Source organism: Oncorhynchus kisutch, linkage group LG10, assembly GCF_002021735.2.
Source record: "Oncorhynchus kisutch isolate 150728-3 linkage group LG10, Okis_V2, whole genome shotgun sequence".
Taxonomy (NCBI): domain Eukaryota; kingdom Metazoa; phylum Chordata; class Actinopteri; order Salmoniformes; family Salmonidae; genus Oncorhynchus; species Oncorhynchus kisutch.
The window spans coordinates 19,713,396-19,735,280 of NC_034183.2; the positions used below are offsets into that span (position 1 = coordinate 19,713,396).

The following is a 21,885-nucleotide window of genomic DNA, read 5'->3' on the forward strand; positions in this document are numbered from 1 at the left end:
AAAAGACTAGCTCCCTGGGAATCTCCCTCCCTCCCTAAATGAGGTCTGTTACACACACACCTCTGGATTCAGGTCATAACGCCAGCCAAGCACAACCAGAGGAGGATGTGAATTAATATGAACTACATATAAACATGCACTGGGCTGTCTGCGCACATAGCTAGCGGTAATTAGGCATGAGCGAACAAACACACATTCATATTATGCAGATGCTAGAGCACACACACTCACACACTTTTTATAAAACCCTCTCACTTTCTCGGTCTCTAACTCTCTCGCACACACACACACACACACACACACACACACACACACACACACACACACACACACACACACACACAGATGGAACAGGAAGGCACGCCAGCTGCTTCATCTGTCCTTAGGAGTCTACTGGGGATAGAGCAGAGCAACTCTAAAAACATCACCCACACCCCCAGCCTTCCATAGGCAGTAATCACTGCCTACAGTGCCTTCAGAAAGTATTCATACCTCCTGACTTATTACACATGTTGTTGTGTTATAGCCTGAATTCAAAATAGATTTTTTTGTCTCTCACCAGTCTACACACAATAACAAAGTTTTTTTTTTAAATGTCTGCAAATGTATTGAAAATGTAATACTGAAATCTCATTTACATAAGTATTCACACCCCTGAGTCAACAATACATGTTAGAATCACTGTTGGCAGTGATTACAGCTGTGAGTCTTTCTGGGATGTCTCTAAGAGATTTACACACCTGGATTGGGCAATATTTGCACATTATTATTTTTTTCATTCTTCAAGCTCTGTTAAGTTGGTTGTTGATTATTGCTAGACAATGTGCAATGTTGTCCTGGTAAGCAACTCCAGTGTGTATTTGGCCTGCTAGAAGGTGTCTCCCAGTGTCTGTTGGAACGCAGATTGAGTCAGGTTTTCCTCTAGGATTTGACCTGTGCTTAGCTCTATTCCATTTATTTTTTATTTAATATAACTAGTCCTTGCCGATGGCTACCATACCCATAACATGACGCAGCCACCTCCATGCTTGAAAAGATGAAAAGTGGTACTCAGTGAGGTGTCGTGTTGGATTTGCCCCAAACATAATGCTTTGTATTCAGGACATAAAGTTAACTTCTTTGCCACATTTTTTGCAGTTTTACTTTAGTGCCTGATTGCAAACAAGATTAATGTTTTAAAATATTTGTGACTCGTTTCAGGAAACGACGCATATGTTGCACATCACTACTTCACAGGAGAGGCATTTGAACACAAACATTTATTTTAGTATCAAAATGCATTTTTGGGCAGAAATGCCTTCTGGAACATGTGAACTTTAATTTGCCTTAATTACTAACTTGTATGTTATCTGTAAGTACGAATAAAATCGTTAAAATTATGAGCCTAGTTGGTTTAGTCACGGAAAAAGACAGGAACCTTCCCGTTAGCCATGATTGGCTGCGATAATGGCTGGGTTGGACATGAGCCAATTGTAAACTGGGGATTATTAGGTGAGTGTGATGGTTTTGAGGGCCAGATAGGGAATTTAACCAGGACACCAGGGTTAACACCCCTACTCTTACGACATGTGCCCTTTCATGACCTCAGAGAGTCAGGACACCCATTTAACATCCCATCCGAAAGACAGCACCCTACACAGGGCAGTGTCCCCAATCACTGCCCTGGGGCAATGCAATATTTTTTAGACCAGAGAATAGAGTGCCTCCTACTGGCCCTCCAACACCACTTCAGGTAGTTCAGGCACCACTTCAGGCACCTAGTCTCCCATCCAGGGACTGACCAGGACCAACCCTGCTTAGCTTCAGAAGCAAGCCAGCAGTGGTATGCAGGGTGGTATGCTGCTGGTTGAAGCAGATATTGTAGTCTTCTGATGACAGTGATTGGGAAGAAATGTGGATCAACAATGTTGTTGTGACGGAAGAAGTTGACCGAGCTTTGAAATCAGTTGAATGCCTGGTGGAAGCAGATTATGATTGATTGAAAATATGCGAAGGGAGTTGAAAAGAGAACATAGAGAAGGCTGTTGTATAAAACACCTGTCTCCAGATTACAGCTTCAAACTAAGGGTAACCATGGCATCCGTGACAAAGAGGGAGAAGCATTCATCCATGTCTAGCTAGCTACATTTTCGGATATTATACGTTTATAATTTTGTCAAAGTCGTTTTCATTGCAAGTTAAAGCGTACTATTAGCTTGTCAGCTAACATTAGCTGGCTGGCTTGCTAGATAACGTTACGTGTATGATCTGTGTAGTAATATTATTCATATCTCAGAAAGCCATTTGCATTGAACTCGGGCCACTTTCTAGAGCCCTGACTTTCAGGCATGAAGATCACTGACGACGTCATGATTTGACCTCATATTTTTCAAAGTTCCCAGTTGAAAAGCACTGTTAGGTTCATTTTTTAGCTCGCTAGCTACAAATCTAAACAAAAGACTACACTTTGCCAGATGATTATATGACTGACCCATCAGGTTAGCCAGGTGTGTCTGGGGTGATTATGGTCATCCATTGTATTTCATGAACATGTGTTCATGTCTGGACAATAGTGACCCATCCACTTAGCTAGATGTGGCTGTGGGGTGGTTATAGCATTTCTTTCACATGACCCATCAGGTGTGTCTGGGTAAGAATCATCTAATAATTTATACAATTTAATTTATACAATATGCAAGTAACCATTTCACTGTACCGTTTAAACCTTGTATCCTGCGCATGTGACAAATAAACTTTGATTTTATTTGATAAATTGTGTGTTTACCAGAAACGGTCATGTGAAGAACAACATGACCTGCACCAAAGTCAGATTATGATATAGGCCAAGGACTAGATAAAGTGTATTTTTGCTACTACTTTCACCACTTTTAGTCTTGAAATCTTTGGTTGTTTACTACACTACCTTACCCCACTCTGTTTAGCACATGGCCCCACATGAATCCTTAAAGATGGGTGGGGCTAAGGCTTAAGAGGGTGTGAACGATGCTGAATGGGTGTAAACAAAGAAGAGCTCTCCAGTAGGTGTACCAAATATTTCAAGGGCCATTTTCTCAGAAGTGGGGTTACAAGTTGATCAACTTTCAAAGCAGAATTACTTTCCCATTGTTCCTCAACTGCATTGTATGATATACAATTTTCTAGCTCTGAGTCTATACTTGTATCCAATGTCAGTCATTTTCTAAATTCTGTACAAGCTTCCATTGTGGAGTTACTACAATGTTGTTGATCCTTCCTCAGTTTTCTCCTATCACAGGCATTCAACTCTGTAATTGTTTTAGTCACCATTGGCCTCATGGTGAAATCCCTGAGCTGTTTCCTTCTGCTATGGCAAATGAGTTAGGAAGTATGCCTGTGTCTTTGTAGTGACTGGGTGTATTGATACAGCATCCAAAGTGTTGTTAATAACTTCACCATGCTCAAAGGGATATTCAATGTCTGCTTTTTTTGTACCCATCTACCAATAGGTGCTGTTCTTTGTGAGGCATTGGAAAACCTCCCTGGTCATGGGGATGGATCTGTGTTCGAAATTCACTGATAACCAGATAATTGCATTTGTTGGGCAGTGGCAGTCGGTGCCGTTTAAGATGAGGGAGGATTAATATTTTTTTTATGAGCATGGCCTTACTTCTATTACAGCATATTGGATGACTGTCATTCATATTCCATTCACCCAGTTCAATGTAACAATGATAGGTTAGGCTACTTACATGATACATTTTCCCTGTAACCATCATGAGGTTGCTACAACCTAGCCTATGAATGAAAGTTTACAACACAGGTCGAGATCATTTTTAGTAAACAAGGTGACAGACAGTAAAACTATCAATATTGCTTTGCACACTCTTGCCGGCATCTAGCTCACAGGAGGTTGATGGCACCTTAATTGGGGAGAACGGGTTTGTGGTAATGGCTGGGAACAGAACAAGTGGAATGGTGTCAAATACATCAAACACATGGTTTCCATTTGTTTGATGCCATTCCATTTGCGCCGTTTCGTTACTATGAGCAGTTCTCCCCTCAGAAGCCTCCTGTGATCTAGCTGATCTAGGGTGTAATCATTAGTCTAACAGTTGCAAATGAGAGCATCTATTGAACAAATTCAGGTATGTTTATCCCCGTTTCGTTGCGTTTAAGAATGAATACACCCCTGATCACACGCAAACACAGTTCACTTTCATAGCAGTCACATAGAAACAGTATGATCACTTTGCTCGTTGTACTTTATATATATATATATATATAAAATTCCTTCTCGTAATTATCTATGGGTTCTCCTCCTCTCACCTTTTCCTTTTGCATTTCAGTGCACAACACATCAGCTGTCTGTGACCAGGCAAAAAAAACAAAAAAAAACTTTCCAAGCCAAACCTTCATATCATGACCGCTATTCGCTACACACAGCCTACACCATTATCACGTCATAGTCAACTAGAACTAACGTGTTAGTTAACAATCATGCAGTACAGTGTACAGTCAGAAAGCAGTTTAGCAGTTACACCAGCATGCCCCGGTGGCAATAAATTAATAAAACTAAAAGCTTACCTTGACTTGGTAGCGTTCCAATGTTGGATAGTCATAGCCAGCTAGCTAACACAGCAGCCCTCTCGGTTTGAGCTGGGTGTTTGAGTAGGCTAAACTAGTTGGCTGCATAAGCAGTTCAGCAGTTACACTGGAGGGCCCCAGTGGCAATAAATTCATAAAAACAAAAGCTTACCTTGACTTGAAGAGTTCCAGTGTTGGATAGCTATAGCCAGCTAGCTAACATATCATCCCTCTCTGTTTGAGCCAGGTGTTTGAGTAGGCTAAACTAGCTAGCTGAATTCACTAGCTAAGTGAAAGATACAAAAATACAAGAACCAAATATAGCTAGCTCTCTCTCTAGCGCTTCTCCTTAATTTTGGAAGAAATTAATTTGTTTAAAACTGTTCAACTATTTTCTCTCTCTTTGAGTCAACTACTCACCACATTGTATGCACTGCAGTGCTAGCTGTACCTTATGCTTTCAGTACTAGGTTCATTTTCTGATCCTTTGATTGGGTGGACATGTTCAGTTCATGCTGCAAGAGCTTTGATAGGTTGGAGGACATCCTCTGGAAGTCACCATAATTACAGTGCAAGTCTATTGAAGGGGGTGAGAACCATGAGCCTCCTAGGTTTTGTATTGAATTCAATGTACAATGAGGAGGACAGAAGCTAGCTGTCCTCTGGCTGCACCATGGTGCTACCCTACAGGGTGCTGCTGAGGGTACTATAGAACCTCATAGCAAAACATTGTTTTAATCTATGATTTGGTGACATGTGAATATATTTAAAGATTGGAAAGCAGCTGCGGTCATCCCCCTCTTCAAAGGGGGGGACACTCTTGACCCAAACTGCTACAGACCTATATCTATCCTACCGTGCCTTTCTAAGGTCTTCGAAAGCCAAGTCAACAAACAGATTACCGACCATTTCGAATCTCACCATACCTTCTCTGCTATGCAATCTGGTTTCAGAGCTGGTCATGGGTGCACCTCAGCCACGCTCAAGGTCCTAAACGATATCTTAACCGCCATCGATAAGAAACATTACTGTGCAGCCGTATTCATTGATCTGGCCAAGGCTTTCGACTCTGTCAATCACCATATCCTCATCGGCAGACTCGACAGCCTTGGTTTCTCAAATGATTGCCTCGCCTGGTTCACCAACTACTTCTCTGATAGAGTTCAGTGTGTCAAATCGGAGGGTCTGCTGTCCGGACCTCTGGCAGTCTCTATGGGGGTGCCACAGGGTTCAATTCTTGGACCGACTCTCTTCTCTGTATACATCAATGAGGTCGCTCTTGCTGCTGGTGAGTCCCTGATCCACCTCTACGCAGACGACACCATTCTGTATACTTCCGGCCCTTCTTTGGACACTGTGTTAACAACCCTCCAGGCAAGCTTCAATGCCATACAACTCTCCTTCCGTGGCCTCCAATTGCTCTTAAATACAAGTAAAACTAAATGCATGCTCTTCAACCGATCGCTACCTGCACCTACCCGCCTGTCCAACATCACTACTCTGGACGGCTCTGACTTAGAATACGTGGACAACTACAAATACTTAGGTGTCTGGTTAGACTGTAAACTCTCCTTCCAGACCCATATCAAACATCTCCAATCCAAAGTTAAATCTAGAATTGGCTTCCTATTTCGCAACAAAGCATCCTTCACTCATGCTGCCAAACATACCCTTGTAAAACTGACCATCCTACCAATCCTCGACTTTGGCGATGTCATTTACAAAATAGCCTCCAATACCCTACTCAACAAATTGGATGCAGTCTATCACAGTGCAATCCGTTTTATCACCAAAGCCCCATATACTACCCACCATTGCGACCTGTACGCTCTCGTTGGCTGGCCCTCGCTTCATACTCGTCGCCAAACCCACTGGCTCCATGTCATCTACAAGACCCTGCTAGGTAAAGTCCCCCCTTATCTCAGCTCGCTGGTCACCATAGCATCTCCCACCTGTAGCACACGCTCCAGCAGGTATATCTCTCTAGTCACCCCCAAAACCAATTCTTTCTTTGGCCGCCTCTCCTTCCAGTTCTCTGCTGCCAATGACTGGAACGAACTACAAAAATCTCTGAAACTGGAAACACTTATCTCCCTCACTAGCTTTAAGCACCAACTGTCAGAGCAGCTCACAGATTACTGCACCTGTACATAGCCCACCTATAATTTAGCCCAAACAACTACCTCTTTCCCAACTGTATTTAATTTTTATTTATTTATTTATTTTGCTCCTTTGCACCCCATTATTTTTATTTCTACTTTGCACATTCTTCCATTGCAAAACTACCATTCCAGTATTTTACTTGCTATATTGTATTTACTTTGCCATCATGGCCTTTTTTGCCTTTACCTCCCTTCTCACCTCATTTGCTCACATTGTATATAGACTTGTTTATACTGCATTATTGACTGTATGTTTGTTTTTACTCCATGTGTAACTCTGTGTCGTTTTATCTGTCGAACTGCTTTGCTTAATCTTGGCCAGGTCGCAATTGTAAATGAGAACTTGTTCTCAACTTGCCTACCTGGTTAAATAAAGGTAAAATAAATAAATAAAATAAAATAAATTTAGTCGTTTTATCAAAAAAAAAAAATTAAAAAAAATACAAATAGAAATTCACTGGAGATGGTCCTCTCCTTCCTCCTCTGCGAAGCCTCTACTGGTGTGGGGTAGAGAGATACCGATTCAAAAATCATGTTAAGCACTATTATTGCACACAGAGTGACTCCAACTTATTAAGTGACACATTTTTACTCTTCATTTTTTATTCATTTGTAAACATAAAAAAAAACATAATTCCACTTTGACATTATGGGGTTCTGTGTGTAGGCCAATGACACAATCTCAATTCAATCCATTTTAAATTCAGGCTGTAGCACAACAACATGGAAAAAGTCAAGGGGTGTGAATACCTTCCAAAGGCACTGTATATCTACTGGCATTCTAGACCTGACTGAATATACAGAACTAGCCTTCTGTAGGCCGTTATCACTAACTATATCTACTGGCATTCTAGACCTGACTGAATATATATAACTAGCCTTCTGTAGGCCGTTATCACTAACTATATCTACTGGCATTCTAGACCTGACTGAATATATATAACTAGCCTTCTGTAGGCCGTTATCACTAACTATATCTACTGGCATTCTAGACCTGACTGAATATATAGAACTAGCCTTCTGTAGGCCGTTATCACTAACTATATCTACTGAGCCTTCTAGACCTGACTGAATATATATAACTAGCCTCCTGTAGGCCGTTATCACTAACTATATCTACTGAGCCTTCTAGACCTGACTGAATATATATAACTAGCCTTCTGTAGGACGTTATCACTAACTATATCTACTGGCATTCTAGACCTGACTGAATATATATAACTAGCCTTCTGTAGGCCGTTATCACTAACTATATCTACTGAGCCTTCTAGACCTGACTGAAAATATACAGGATATTGTCGGGCAATATCCCTGAATACAGTATATAATGTATATCACTGAATATTTCAATCCTTTTTCCTGGACCTATATCTGTGAGCTAGCTTACTGCAGGCTGCTTATGACAGATATCACTAGAACTACAGGGGCGGTGTACATCTGTGAATATAAAATTACTTCTGCAGGCTTCTTAGGACCGATATCAGTGAATATAATGTATCACCATACCTTCTGTACACATATACCACCATATCCCTGAGTCTTCTGAGAACATATAGCATGGAATATATAACTAGCTGTCTGCAGACCTAAAACATCACACTTGATGATATGACTGTATTGCTGCCGACATATATATCACTACATATGTAACTCCATTATACTAAGCCCTCAGTGTTTCTCTCTCTCTTCCAGTGAGGCAGGAAGGTGTGTGCTGTGCCTGCTGTTTTAAAGCCACCATGATGCCATGGCTGATCAGTGATCACCATCTCCACGGCAGGAAGGGAGGGAAGCAGACAGAACACACACACAGATACTATCAGATCAGTTGGTATCAGTAGCCCTGTTGGCAGACGGCCCATTCCTTCCAAATCCTCCCCTATACACAACCCTCCCTGATCAGTAGAAGCTAAAGGGAATAGTGACTCCTGTAGAAAGCGAGTGACTGCTTGATGGCTCAATTAATGGCAGCAGCACACCACGAGATGGCCCCGCACGTGATAAGGAGGAGAGTAATGGCACACGGCTGGGCTGGGAAGAGAGAAACTAAGAGCAGATACTGTTAAATCTATTCATGATTCATTATTCCTTACTTTGGCTCAAAGCTCCCCTTGTCATTTCTCAGTGCACTCTCGCTCATTTTTTATTTTACTTTCACCCTCTCTCTGGCTCATCCTTTGTACAGTATCTCTCTCTGGCTCATCCTTTCTACAGCATCTCTCTCTGGCTCATCCTTTCTACAGAATCTCTCTCTGGCTCATCCTTTCTACAGCATCTCTCTCTGGCTCATCCTTTCCACAGCATCTCTCTCTGACTCATCCTTTCTACATCATCTCTTTCTGGCTCATCCTTTATACAGTATTTCTCTCTGGCTCATCCTTTCTACAGCATCTCTCTGGCTCATCCTTTCTACAGCATCTCTCTCTGGCTCATCCTTTCTACAGCATCTCTCTCTGGCTCATCCTTTGTACAGTATCTCTCTCTGACTCATCCTTTCTACAGCATCTCTCTCAGGCTCATCCTTTCTACAGCATATCTCTCTGGCTCATCCTTTCCACAGCATCTCTCTCTGGCTCATCCTTTCCACAGCATCTCTCTCTGGCTCATCCTTTCTACAGTATCTTTCTCTGGCTCATCCTTTCTACAGTATCTCTCTCTGGCTCATCCTTTCTACAGCATCTCTCTCTGGCTCATCCTTTCTACAGTATCTGTCTCTGGCTCATCCTTTCTACAGCATCTCTCTCTGGCTCATCCTTTCTACAGTATCTGTCTCTGGCTCATCCTTTCTACAGTATCTTTCTCTGGCTCATCCTTTCTACAGTATCTCTCTCTGGCTCATCCTTTCTACAGTATCTTTCTCTGGCTCATCCTTTCTACAGTATCTGTCTCTGGTTCATCCTTTCTATCGCTCTCTGGCTCTTTTTTTACTATCCATTTTTCTTTCTCATATCACACTAATTCCCCCCTCGCCCTCTCTCTGTTCTCTCTCAAATGTATCTCTTTCTCTCACATCACCTGTCTCAGCCCTCCTTCTTCCTTCTCCTGTGTCCCCTGCCAGCAGCCTTACTCCCCCTCTCTCATTCCCTCCTTCCCCTCTCTTCCTCCCCTCCCTCTCTCCCCCCCATTCTTCCTCCCCCTTTCTGGAGTAACACAGGCAGATCTCTATTCATGTCTCCTCTGTGGTGACAGTAGAGCTGACAGTGGAGCTTTACCCTGTCGGCCTGGCTACTGGCTAATGGCACATATTCACTATGGTTCTGGGTCTGTTTGGTTCTGTGCCTAGCTCTGGATCTGGGTCCAGCATGGGGACTGCTAAACACCACCGGACCTTTTCACTGCTGTCCGTAACGATGGAGAAGAATGAGCCTGTAAGTCACCTTGAATGGAGACGTCAGTCAAGTGGATAATGTGCCACAACGCGCACTCTGCAACAAGAAAGGGACATGGGGTGCCTGCCATGACTCTGCTGATCATGACACACACACACACACACACACAAACCCTACTGCGATGAACACACTCTTTCAGAGATGATGAGAAATACTACAGTTCATGGGTGTGAAACACACATGCACACACACTCGGTTTGAGGGTGTGTGTGTGTGTGTGTGTGTGTGTGTGTGTGTGTGTGTGTGTGTGTGTGTGTGTGTGTGTGTGTGTGTGTGTGTGTGTGTGTGTGTGTGTGTGTGTGTGTGTGTGTGAGAGAGTGTGTGTGTGTGTGTGTGTGTGAGAGAGTGTGTGTGTGTGTAAGTGAGTGAGTGAGTGAGTGAGTGAGAGAGAGAGAGAGAGAGAGAGACAGAGACAGTGGCTGGTGTCATAGAGGGCTGAGAGGGATGGTGACTGTGATGTCTGCCCTATACTGCTCCCTGTAAAGACCATTACTGGAAGAGACCAGACACAGACAACACACACAGTAATACTGAAAGACAGTAACGTCTCTCTTACCTGCTTGTGCATCTCTATGTTCAGCCCATAGGACATCTCATAGTACTGTATGGAGAGAGAAATAACAACGTTCAATAAGTATACAGAGGTAATAGATTAAATATAATCAGATGATCAATTGTGTGTGTGCATGTGGGTCCGTTCATGTGTGCATGGTGGAAATGTGAATGTGTGTCTGTGTATGTCGTTGTCAGTGTTTGTGTGTATGAGGCGGTGTTTGTCTGTCTCAGCACCAGTGTGGGTGTGTGTACACAGTAATAACTTCCATCCGGGCTGGAGAGACAGCGGGGATCAGTCATTGTGACATAGCCAGTCCCAGTCTCAGCAGGCACATGAACAGCATGGAGAATGATGACCATCAAACCTGACTTCTCTCCCTCTCTCTCCCACCCTCTCTCTCTCCCCTCCCCCCAATCTCTCCCCTTCCTCTCCCCCCTCTCCCTCCCTCTCTCTCCCTCTTCCCCCCTGAAACTCTCGCTGTCTCTGTATCACTCTCTCTGTCTTTCTGTCTCTTCTCGCCCTCTCAGAATCTCTGCATCTCACAGGGACTGTCTGTCTATATCTCTTTCTTTCGCTCTCCATCTCTTGATCTCTCTCTCTGGCATTTCTCTCTCGATCACACACACATGATGCATGCACACACACACGCGCTCACACAGTACACACACACGCTCACACGCGGTCCTCTTGAGCCTTCCTTCCTTTGTCCATCTCTGAATCCTCTCCTCTCTCCAACATCATAAAAGCCATGTTCTTTTGTGCCATCTCTCCTCATCATGTCCTCCCTCCCTCTACCGCTCCATCCATCCCCCATCTCTCGCTCTTTTTCTCTTGCACTCTAACCATTATTAGTCTCTCTCTCGCTCTCTCCCTCACACTCTAACCATTATTAGTCTCTCTTTCTCTCTCCATTCTTATTCATTCTCTCTCTCTCATATTAGATAAGTAGGTTCTGAGGACCAATATGCTAATGTGGCCATGTACTGGACAACACAAGCCTCTTCACAGAGCAGTCTGTATGGAGGAATAAGGACTATGTAAAGGCTTTAGAATGCTCTACATACCATATTATAGGCTGAAAGATAGTGCATAAGGCTCCATAGAGAACCAACATGGCTGGACCCATGCAGCGAGGTGAACAATGTGGGAATGGGTTACTGTAATGAACGTATACACTGAGTATACCAAACATTAAGAACACCTTCCTAATACTGAGTTGTGTGTGTGTCTGGCTGTGTGAGGATACTCCTCAGGCAAAGTCAACACTGATAGAGAGGCAGGCTAAATGAATTAAATGGCATGAAAGATCAAGATACTGTACAGCCACATATGATCCTTAGCATACAACACACTGCACAGTGTACTACAAGGAATCTGCTCAGCTTAATCACACCAAAATACATCTGTCATGTCTTGCATATTCTCATTCATCTAATCTACTCTCATTCATTTTAATATTTCACATTCCTATAACTCTCCACACATACTATTCCACGAATCATCATTCTCAGCCATATAAAAGAACAACGCTAAAATCCCCATGCAGGCTTATGATCCCAGGTGATGAAGCTGAGCTAGCTAAGAGCCCCACACTACACAACAACACAACAACAGCAGCCAGCAACAGAGCTGTTATCAAGGCTGATCTACTACACACATACAGCAGAGCGGAGCAGCGTTGTTGTAGCGTTGTGCAGGTTTGTCTGTTCTGTTTCTTAATGGCTTCATCTTCCTCTAGCTGACTGCCTGACTGTCAGCCCCCTGTCCTACTCCCCCACCGCCCACCATTATATAATATCCCTCTCGTGTCAGTGCATTCTCATTGAGAGCTATGTGTATAATACCTGGTGTATGCATGTGTGTGTGTCAGTCTGGAGCAGATTGTGCACGGCATGTGGTGGATGTGGCGAAGGCTAAGCCCGGCAGAGAAACAGTAAGCCAGCCTGCTGATGCCGACGTCACCTCCCCAACCACCACAACGAGGAGGGTGTGTGTGGTGTGTGACACTGTGTGTGTGTGTATCAGTGTGTGTGAGAGTGACAGACAGAAAGAGAGGGTGAGACAGAGATGAGGGTGTATGTCGCAGTATATAGGTTCGCATGTGTGTGCGTGTGTGTGTGTGCGCGCGCGCGCATGAGTGCACGTGCGCATTAACTTGATGGCAAGGATCGACCATGCGAGTGTGTTGGCCCTCACACTCTTGGACACTGACGATAATAGCGATAGACTCCATCGGAGAACAGCTTTGATTGCTACCAAACTAAGGCGCTAAAACATTGACATTGCTGCTCTGAGTGAGACCAGGTTCCTGGATGAAGGGTCCCTGAAAGAGGAGGGAGAAGGTTACACTTTCTTCTGGAAAGGTTACCCTCTGGTTGGACAACATCAGCACGGTGTGGGACTTTTAAGAACAGCCTATCACTCAGCCTCGCCGAAACACCAGTTGGCATAAGTGAAAGACTCATGTCTCTCGGTATCCCCCTAACCAAGATGCATTATGCTACTCTTCTCAGTGCATACGCACCCAAGTTACCATCTGAGAATGAGGCAAAGGACTGCTTCTACCAGTCACACCGCATCCCCAGGAATGTCAAGATATTTCTGCTGGGTGACTTCAACGCTAGGGTGGGACAGAACAACAGGATATGGAGCGGAGTCATGGTGTTGGCCAGATCAATGAGAATGGCATGAGACTACTAACTCTATCTGCCAAGCACAATCTCATTGTCACTAACACCTTGTTCCAGCAGAAGCACAAATATAAAACATCATAGCTGCACCCACGCTCCAAACACTGGCACCTGACTACGTCATAGTGAGATGTTCTGACACTAATGGCTTCCTGCTGACACCTGCCACGAGTGGTGCAGAATGCTGGACAGATCACCGTATGATACTGGCTAAACTCCAGGTGAGAATACGTCCCCCCAACACCGGTGGATGAATAAGAAACAAGAAATCCACATTTATGTCGACAAAAACGGCATGCATAATTTCTACAACTCAATTAAAGCTATCTATGGCCCTAGAAGTCACTCCATCACCCCCATGAAAACAGCCGATGGTCTGACTCACTTGAAGGACCAAAACCAGATCCTGATGAGGTGGGCTGACCACTTTGAAGCACTACTCAATCAGCACTCTCCTACAGACCACTCCATCCTGGAAGAACTGCCTGTCCGTCCACCCATTCAAGACTTCAACCATTTGCCAACCTTCCAGGAGGTGTTATCAGCTCTCCGTTACCTCAAGAACAACAAGACCCCTGGTGCGGACAACTACTTAAGAAGGGAGGTTACTTCTGCACCAGGTTTGGGACCTGGAGATTGTCCCTCCAACAGTGGTGGGATGGAAACATTGTCACCATCTATAAGAACAAGGGTGACAAGTTCATCTGCGGCAACAGCCGGGGGAAATCCCTTCTGGCAGTGGCCGGCAAGGTCCTGGCCAAGGTGATGCTACACAGGCTGGTGAACAACATCACAGAGGAACTGCTGCCAGAGTCACAATGCAGCTTCAAAAAGAACAGGAGACGGTCGACATGATATTCACAGCACAGCAACTCTAGGAGAAGTACCGTGAACAACATCAGGACCTTTTCATGACCTTTGTCGACCTCTCCAAGGCCTTCAACACCGTGAGCAGGGAACTACTATGGGGCATTCTACTCAAATGTGGCTGTCCAGACAAATGTGTCAACATCCATTGCCAGTTCCATGATGGGCTGATGGCTCCAATGGCCATAGGAGGGCAGGAGTCATTGCCCTTTGGAGTAAGCATCAGTGTGAGACAGGGATGTGCGATGGCACTAGTACTCTTTAACATCTTCCACCTATGTGTCACCCAGCTTTTCCACAAAGTTGCGGTGTACTTCAGACTGGATGGAAATCTATTCAACATAAGGAGGCTCCAAGTAACCACCAAGGTTTTGACGGAGCGGGTTCTTGAGCTGCAGTATGCTGATGACTGTACTCTTGTGGCCCACACTCCAGAAGACCTTCAGTCCATCCTTGTAGCATCTATGAGGGTCTATAGCAGGATGGGACTGTCTATCAACACCACCAAGGCAGAGGTGGTCTGCCAATGGAGATCCGGCCCTCCACCCACCATGCCTGTCTTCACCATTGAACATAAATCACTGACAATAGTCCCGTCCTTCAAATACCTGGGCAGCATCCTCTCAGGGGGCTGCAGCATCGACCTCAAAATTCAAAATAGGATCAACAAGCATTTGCTGCCTTCGGGAAACTCAGACGCAGGGTCTTCCAAAACAGGGATCTCCACCCCCACACCACAATCGCCATCTATCAAGCCCTCTGCATCACCACACTTCATTACAGCTGTGAAAACTGGGTCATTTACAGTCGCCACAACAAACAGATTGAGCGATTCCACATAAGACATTCTGGGAATCGCCTGGTGCAACCGTGTGCCCCATACAGAAATACTTGCTAAGACCAACTGCAAGAGCATGGAGGCCATGGTCACCCAGCACCAACTGCGCAGGCTTAGGCATTTCATTAGAATGTCTCAGGAGCGCATGCCAGCGAAAATCCTGTACGGCCAGATACATCTTGACCGGCGATCTGCAGGGGGGCAGATGAAGCACTACAAGGACCAGCTAAAAACGTTGCTGAAGCAATGCAACATCAAATCCACAGACCTGGAGGATGCTGCTGTCGACCGTTCCACCTGGCGGCAGCTCTGCCAGACCGATGAACAGAGGTGGGAGGAGGAGAGGAGCACAAAGAGACAGCATAAACAGCTCAGGAGACAAACAACCATGCCTGCCCCCGCCGACACAGACTGCATATGCCCCATCTGCAATACAGTTTGTGGATCTCAGATTGGACTCCACAATCATCAGATACGATGGACTACCATAAGCAAGTCATTGGCTAACTAATCTCTAGTCATGTGATAGTCCTAAACCATCAACAACATCACCCCCACTCCGTCTTTCTATTCCTTTCTATAACACTCACAGTCATCTGAGCAACCAACGTATTGAGCAGTCAGTACTTCATCTCTCTCTCTCTCTCTCTCTCTCTCTCTCTCTCTCTCTCTCTCTCTCTCTCTCTCTCTCTCTCTCTCTCTCTCTCTCTCTCTCTCTCTCTCTCTCTCTCTCTCTCTCTCTCTCTCTCTCTCTCTCTCTCTCTCTCTCTCTCTCTCTCTCTCTCTCTCTCTCTCTCTCTCTCTCTCCTCTCTCTCTCTCTCTCTCTCTCTCTCTCTCTCTCTCTCTCTCTCTCTCTCTCTCTCTCTCTCTCTCTCTCTCTCTCTCTCTCTCTCTCTCTCTCTCTCCTCTCTCTCTCTCTCTCTCTCTCTCTCTCTCTCTCTCTCTCTCTCTCTCTCTCTCTCTCTCTCTCTCTCTCTCTCTCTCTCTCTCTCTCTCTCTCTCTCTCTCTCTCTCTCTCTCTCTCTCTACTATTCTGTTAAATCTCCAGACTTAAGAAGATGATCTGTGGAGTGCATCTAATCCAAGGTGATTTGGCTAAATGGTATGTGTGTGGGTGTGCGTGCGTGCGTGCACGTAGACTGCATTGTTTATCAGCATCCCTCATGTGGTGCCTGTCTCTCCACTTCTCTCTCTCCTCCCACACCAACAGATACCATCAGTATATTAATACATTCATTAGCAAGCTTAACTCACACGTTCTTAAGACTGGTGAGATCTGACTTTTTGCTCTGTAAACTCCACATAGAGAAATAACTAAATGTCGATAGAAAGTCTTCACTTCTTAGTTCATAATCAGAGTTGGAGAAATATGACCAAATCCCAACCAAAATGGATTGACCTTGGAGTAGCCTTTCTCATTGGGCCTAGAGTATGAGGGGCATATTTTTATTTGACCAGGTAAGTTGACTGAGAACACATTCTCATTTACAGCAACGACCTGGGGAATAGTTACAGGGGAGAGATGAATGAGCCAACTGTAAGGGCCAGATTGGGAATTTAGCCAGGACCCCAGGGTCTTACAATAAGTGCCATGAGATCTTTAGTGACCAGAGAGAGTCAGGACACCCATTTAATATCCCATCCGAAAGACAGCACCCTACACAAGAGATATTTTCTTAGACCAGAGGAAAGGGTGCCTCCTACTGGCCCTCCGACACCACTTCCAGCAGCATCTGGTCTCCCATCCAGGACCAACGCTGCTTAACTTCAGAAGCAAGCCAACAGTGGGATGCAGGGTGGTATTCTGCTGACAAATGTTGATAGAGCCACCAGCAGCCAATCTTTGTAAAGATGTGTGTTCTGCTGTGTTCCTACATGTTACCAGACAGTCGAGGCAGGTTGAAGACTCTTAAATCACAATCCTCCTGGACCATTTTTTTCTCCCTAAATCCTCAGCTTGCACTGTCATATGTCATAGAAACGGTTAGCTTACCAGGGTGCATTTCTTTTACAATTCTATCCTCATCCCTTCCCCTCTGCCCTGGTTCTCTCCTTCCTCCCCTCTCCTCTTCTGATACTCAATCTCTCTCTCCATCTCCCTCTTTCCATCTCTCTTTCGCAATCTGTGACTGTAATGTTCCTGAAGAGAGCACAGTTTGTCAGGCTCAATCAGACAGATAAGCTGGGGGTGGAGTAAGCGGCTGAGAGTAGTGCATTAATCCTCCCCCCTCACAAACACCCCTCCCCCTGCGGGGATGTATAGCACGCAAACACACATGAACACACAGGGTTATAGTGCATGTGACCACATGGATGGTCATTCAAACTGGAACCCTGCAGACCCCCTCTATTCCAAACAGAAACACTACACACAAATACTAAACACACACACAAACACACTCATAAAACCCACAGAAATGACACAGACACATGCCAACCTCTTCTGTCTCCCTGTCTCAGGCCTGACACTGACAGATACCTCTCATTCTCTGATCAGACAGTGAAACAATGTGGTCTTATTTAGGCCCAGAGCAGCCAAAAATGTGATTTTCCTGTGTTTTGAGGTTGGAATAATACTGTGAAATTTTGAAAATTATGATAATGCCTTTTGAAAAGCCTGCCTGAATTGCAGCCTGTTTGGGTGAGATGTCCTAACAAAATTGTTGCTTGAGAAATTGACGAAGGACGAGAGCCATGCGTCATCCAAAACATTGCCCTGTCAAGTCGCACTGGTTCTTGACACACTGCTCGCTTAACCCGGAAACCAGCCGCACCAATGTGTCGGAGGAAACACAGTACACCTGGCGACCGTGTCAGCGTGCATGGGCCTGGCCCGCCACAGTTGTCGCTAGAGTGTGTTGGGACATAGCGGCCAGCCAAACCCTCCCCTAACCCGGACGATGCTGGACCAAATGTGTCTCTCGGTCACGGCCGGCTGCAACACAGCCCAGGATCGAATCCAGATCTGTAGTGACACATCAAGCACTGCAGTGCCTTAGACTGCCTCGCCACTCTGGAGGACCCTTTTTTTTAACCATTTTAATTGAAAACAATCACAGTAAGGTGCTTAATTATTACCCAGAAATTATTTGATATTGGGATCCATATCACGGCTTCCATATCTAACAGAGACGGGTTCCATATCTAACAGAGACGGGTTCCATATCTAACAGAGACGGGTTCCATATCTAACAGAGACGGGTTCCATATCTAACAGAGACGGGTTCCATATCTAACAGAGACGGGTTCCATATCTAACAGAGACGGGTTCCATATCTAACAGAGACGGGTTCCATATCTAACAGAGACGGGTTCCATATCTAACAGAGACGGGTTCCATATCTAACAGAGACGGGTTCCATATCTAACAGAGACGGGTTCCATAAAAAGGAAACGTCCTCACTGTCAACTGTGTTTATTTTCAGCAAACTTAACATTAAAATATTTTTATGAACATAACAAGATTCAACAACTGAGATATAAACTGAACAAGTGCCACAGACATGTGACTAACAGAAATGGAATAATGTGTCCCTGAACAAAGGGGGTGTCAAAATCAAAAGTAACAGTCAGTATCTGGTGTGGCCACCAGCTGCATTAAGAACGGCAGTGCATCTCCTCCTCATGGACCATATTTGCCAATTCTTGCTGTGAGATGTTACCCCACTCCTCCACCAACGCACCTGCGAGTTCCCGGATATTTCTGGGGGGGAATGGCCCCAGCCCTCACCCTCCGATCCAACAGGTCCCAGACGTACTCAATGGGATTGAGATCCGGGCTCTTCGCTGGCCATGGCAGAACACTGACGTTCCTGTCTTGCAGGAAATCACGCACTGAACGAGCAGTATGGCTGGTGGCATTGTCATGCTGGAGGGTCATGTCAACGATAAACGCAAATCCGACCATCACCCCTGGTGAGACAAAACCGCGACTCGTCAGTGAAGAGCATTTTTTGACAGTCCTGTCTGGTCCAGCGACGGTGGGTTTGTGCCCATAGATGACATTGTTGTCGGTGATTTCAACACCGGTGATGCCTTACAACAGGCCTACAAGCCCCCAGTCCAGCCTCTCTCAGCCTATTGCGGACAGTCTGAGCACTGATGGAGGGATTGTGCGTTCCTGGTGTATCTCGGGCAGTTGTTGTTGCCATCCTGTACCTGTTCCACAGGTTTGATGTCCGTCCTGTCTCCCTGTAGCGCTGTCTTAGGCTTCTCACGGTACGGACATTGCAATTTATTGCCCTGGCCACATCTGCAGTCCTCATAACTCCTTGCAGCATGCCTAAGGCTCGTTTACGCAGATGAGCAGGGACCCTGGGCATCTTTCTTTTGGTGTTTTTAGAAAGGCCTCTTTCGTGTCCTAAGTTTTCATAACTGGGACCTTAATTGCCTACAGTCTAAGCTGTTAGTGTCTTAACGACCGTTCCACAGGTGCATGTTCATTAATTGTTTATGGTTCATTGAACAAGCATGGGGAAACAGTGTTTAAACCCTTTACAATAAAGATCTGTGAAGTTATTTGGATTTCTACAAATTATCTTTGAAAGAGAGGGTCCTGAAAAAGGGACATTTCTTTTTTTGCTGAGTTTAGCTTATGCATAAAGCTGCAGAGTGCGTTAATCAAACGTATAGAACATCACCCCCTGCCTTCCTGCCTGCTTATGCTTTTACCTCGTTTTACGGAGGCAACATTCCAAACATTCCAAAATGAATCCTCATGTCTATTCCATGCTCAACATCATCATCATTATCATCATCAGCCGAGTCGTAAGTCATTCCCTGGAAGTAGTACATTAGCGGGTGGGAACATCCCATACCTGGTTTTTAAAGTTACAGAATAATGAATGATAGGAGCAGTCTAAAGAAAGACTGGACTGCCTGTGCAAACAAGTCTTAAGGCTACAGTCTAACTACGTAAATATATCCTTCTGGGTTAGCTCCACTGTGGAGCCACTGAGACTTTGTTACTTCCCATTATTTACGTGTCTGTGCTCACGCTCTCTTTCTCTATCCCTCTCTTTTCCTGCCTTTCCATCTCAGCCACTCTATCTTTGTCATTCTCTGTCTCTCTCTGTTGGTGTTGTATCTCTCTCTGTCTGGCTGCCTCTCTCTCAACTTCCCTTTTCAATTTTTTTTCTCTCTCTTTCTCACTCCTGAGCCCCTGTCCCTGCCTTTCTCCCTCCCTCTCAATCTCCCTCCTTCTCACTCTGTTCCTTACACTCCCTCCCTCCAGATCACTGCCAATACAGTAGGCATTACAGACATTACAGACACAGATGTTAGAGGCCATTCCTCAGAGCTAACCTCAACCCCAGCCATTCATAGGCTACTCTACATAACTTGTATGTACACCAATATACAGTGCAGTGAAAAAGTATTTGCCCCCTCTGTGATTTTCTCTATTTTTGCATATTTTTGATACCGAATGTTATCTGATCTTCCACCAAAACCTAATATTAGATAAAGGGAACCTGACTTTACAAATAACTAACAAAAATGGATACTTATTTTATTTATTCAAAAGTTATGCAACCACCCAATTACCTTGTGTGAAAAAGTAATTGCCCCCTTACACTCAATAACTGGTTGTGCCATTTTTGGCTGCAATGACTGCAACCAAATGCTTCCTGTAGTTGTTCATCAGTCTCTCACATCGCTGTGGAGGAATTTTGGCCCACTATTCCAAGCAGAACTGCTTTAACTCAGCGACATTTGTGGGTTTTCAAGCATGACCTGCTCATTTCAAGTCCTGCCACAACATTTCAATAGGGATTAGGTCTGGACTTTGACTAAGCCATTCCAAAACGTATAATTAGTTGCTTTTAAAACCATTTTTATGTAGACTTGATTGTGTGTTTTGGATAATCCAGGTCCTGAGGCAGCAAAGCATCCCCAAACCATCACACTACCACCATCCCGACCACCACATTTAACCATGGAAAGAGGTCTGGGAATATGGCTGAATATAAACAGTGTAGTTATTCCCTCCGCAAGGCAATCAAACAAGCGAAATGCCGATACAGATACAAAGTGGAGTCCCAATTCAACGGCTCAGACACGAGATGTATGTGGCAGTGTCTACAGGAAATCTACAAAAATAAAACCACGGACACCGACATCACGCTTCCAGACAAACTAAACACCTTCTTTACCTGCTTTGAGGATAATACAGTGCAACCGTCGTGGTCCGCTAACAAGAACTACGCCCCCCCCCTCTCCTTATCCGTGGCCGATGTGAGTAAAACATTTAAACGCATTAAACCCTCGCAAGGCTGCTGGCCCAGACAGCATCCCTAGCCGCGTCCTCAGAGCATGCGCAGACCAGCTGGCTGGTGTGTTTACGAACATATTCAATCGCTCCCTATCCCAGTCTGTTTTCCCCACATGCTTCAAAATGGCCACCATTGTTCCTGTACCCAAGATGGCAAAGATAACTGTACAGCTCAGCATTCAACACTATAGTACCCCTCCAAGCTCATCATCAAGCTGGAGGCCCTGGGCCTGAACAATGCCCTGTGCAATTGGGTCCTGGACTTTCTGACGGGCCGCCCCCAGGTGGTGTAAGTAGGAAACAACATCTCCACCTCGCTGACCCTCAACACTGGGGCCCCACATGGGTGCATGCTCAGCCCCCTCCTGTATTCCCTCACCCACGACTGTGTGGCCATTCCGCCTCCAACTCAAATCATCAAGTTTGCAGACGACACAACAGTAGTGGGCTTGATTACCAACAACGATGAGACAGCCTACAGGGAGGAGGTGAGGGCACTCAGAGTGTGGTGTCATGAAAACAACCTCTCACTCAATGTCAACTAAACAAAGGAGATGATCGTGGACTTCAGG

The 21,885-nt window shown here is 45.0% G+C and overlaps 1 protein-coding gene across 3 annotated transcripts in view; it reads right to left on the minus strand.

The window, feature by feature from the left end:
* Nucleotides 1–21,885, minus strand: part of LOC109897873 (transducin-like enhancer protein 4) — a 109,043-nt gene that overhangs the window by 63,226 nt on the left and 23,932 nt on the right. For all 3 annotated transcript variants that reach the window (XM_020492500.2, XM_020492498.2, XM_020492499.2), the window contains exon 4: nt 10,647–10,691. In XM_020492500.2, coding sequence (XP_020348089.1) covers nt 10,647–10,691 — 45 coding nt within the window. The remainder of the gene's footprint in view (nt 1–10,646; nt 10,692–21,885) is intronic.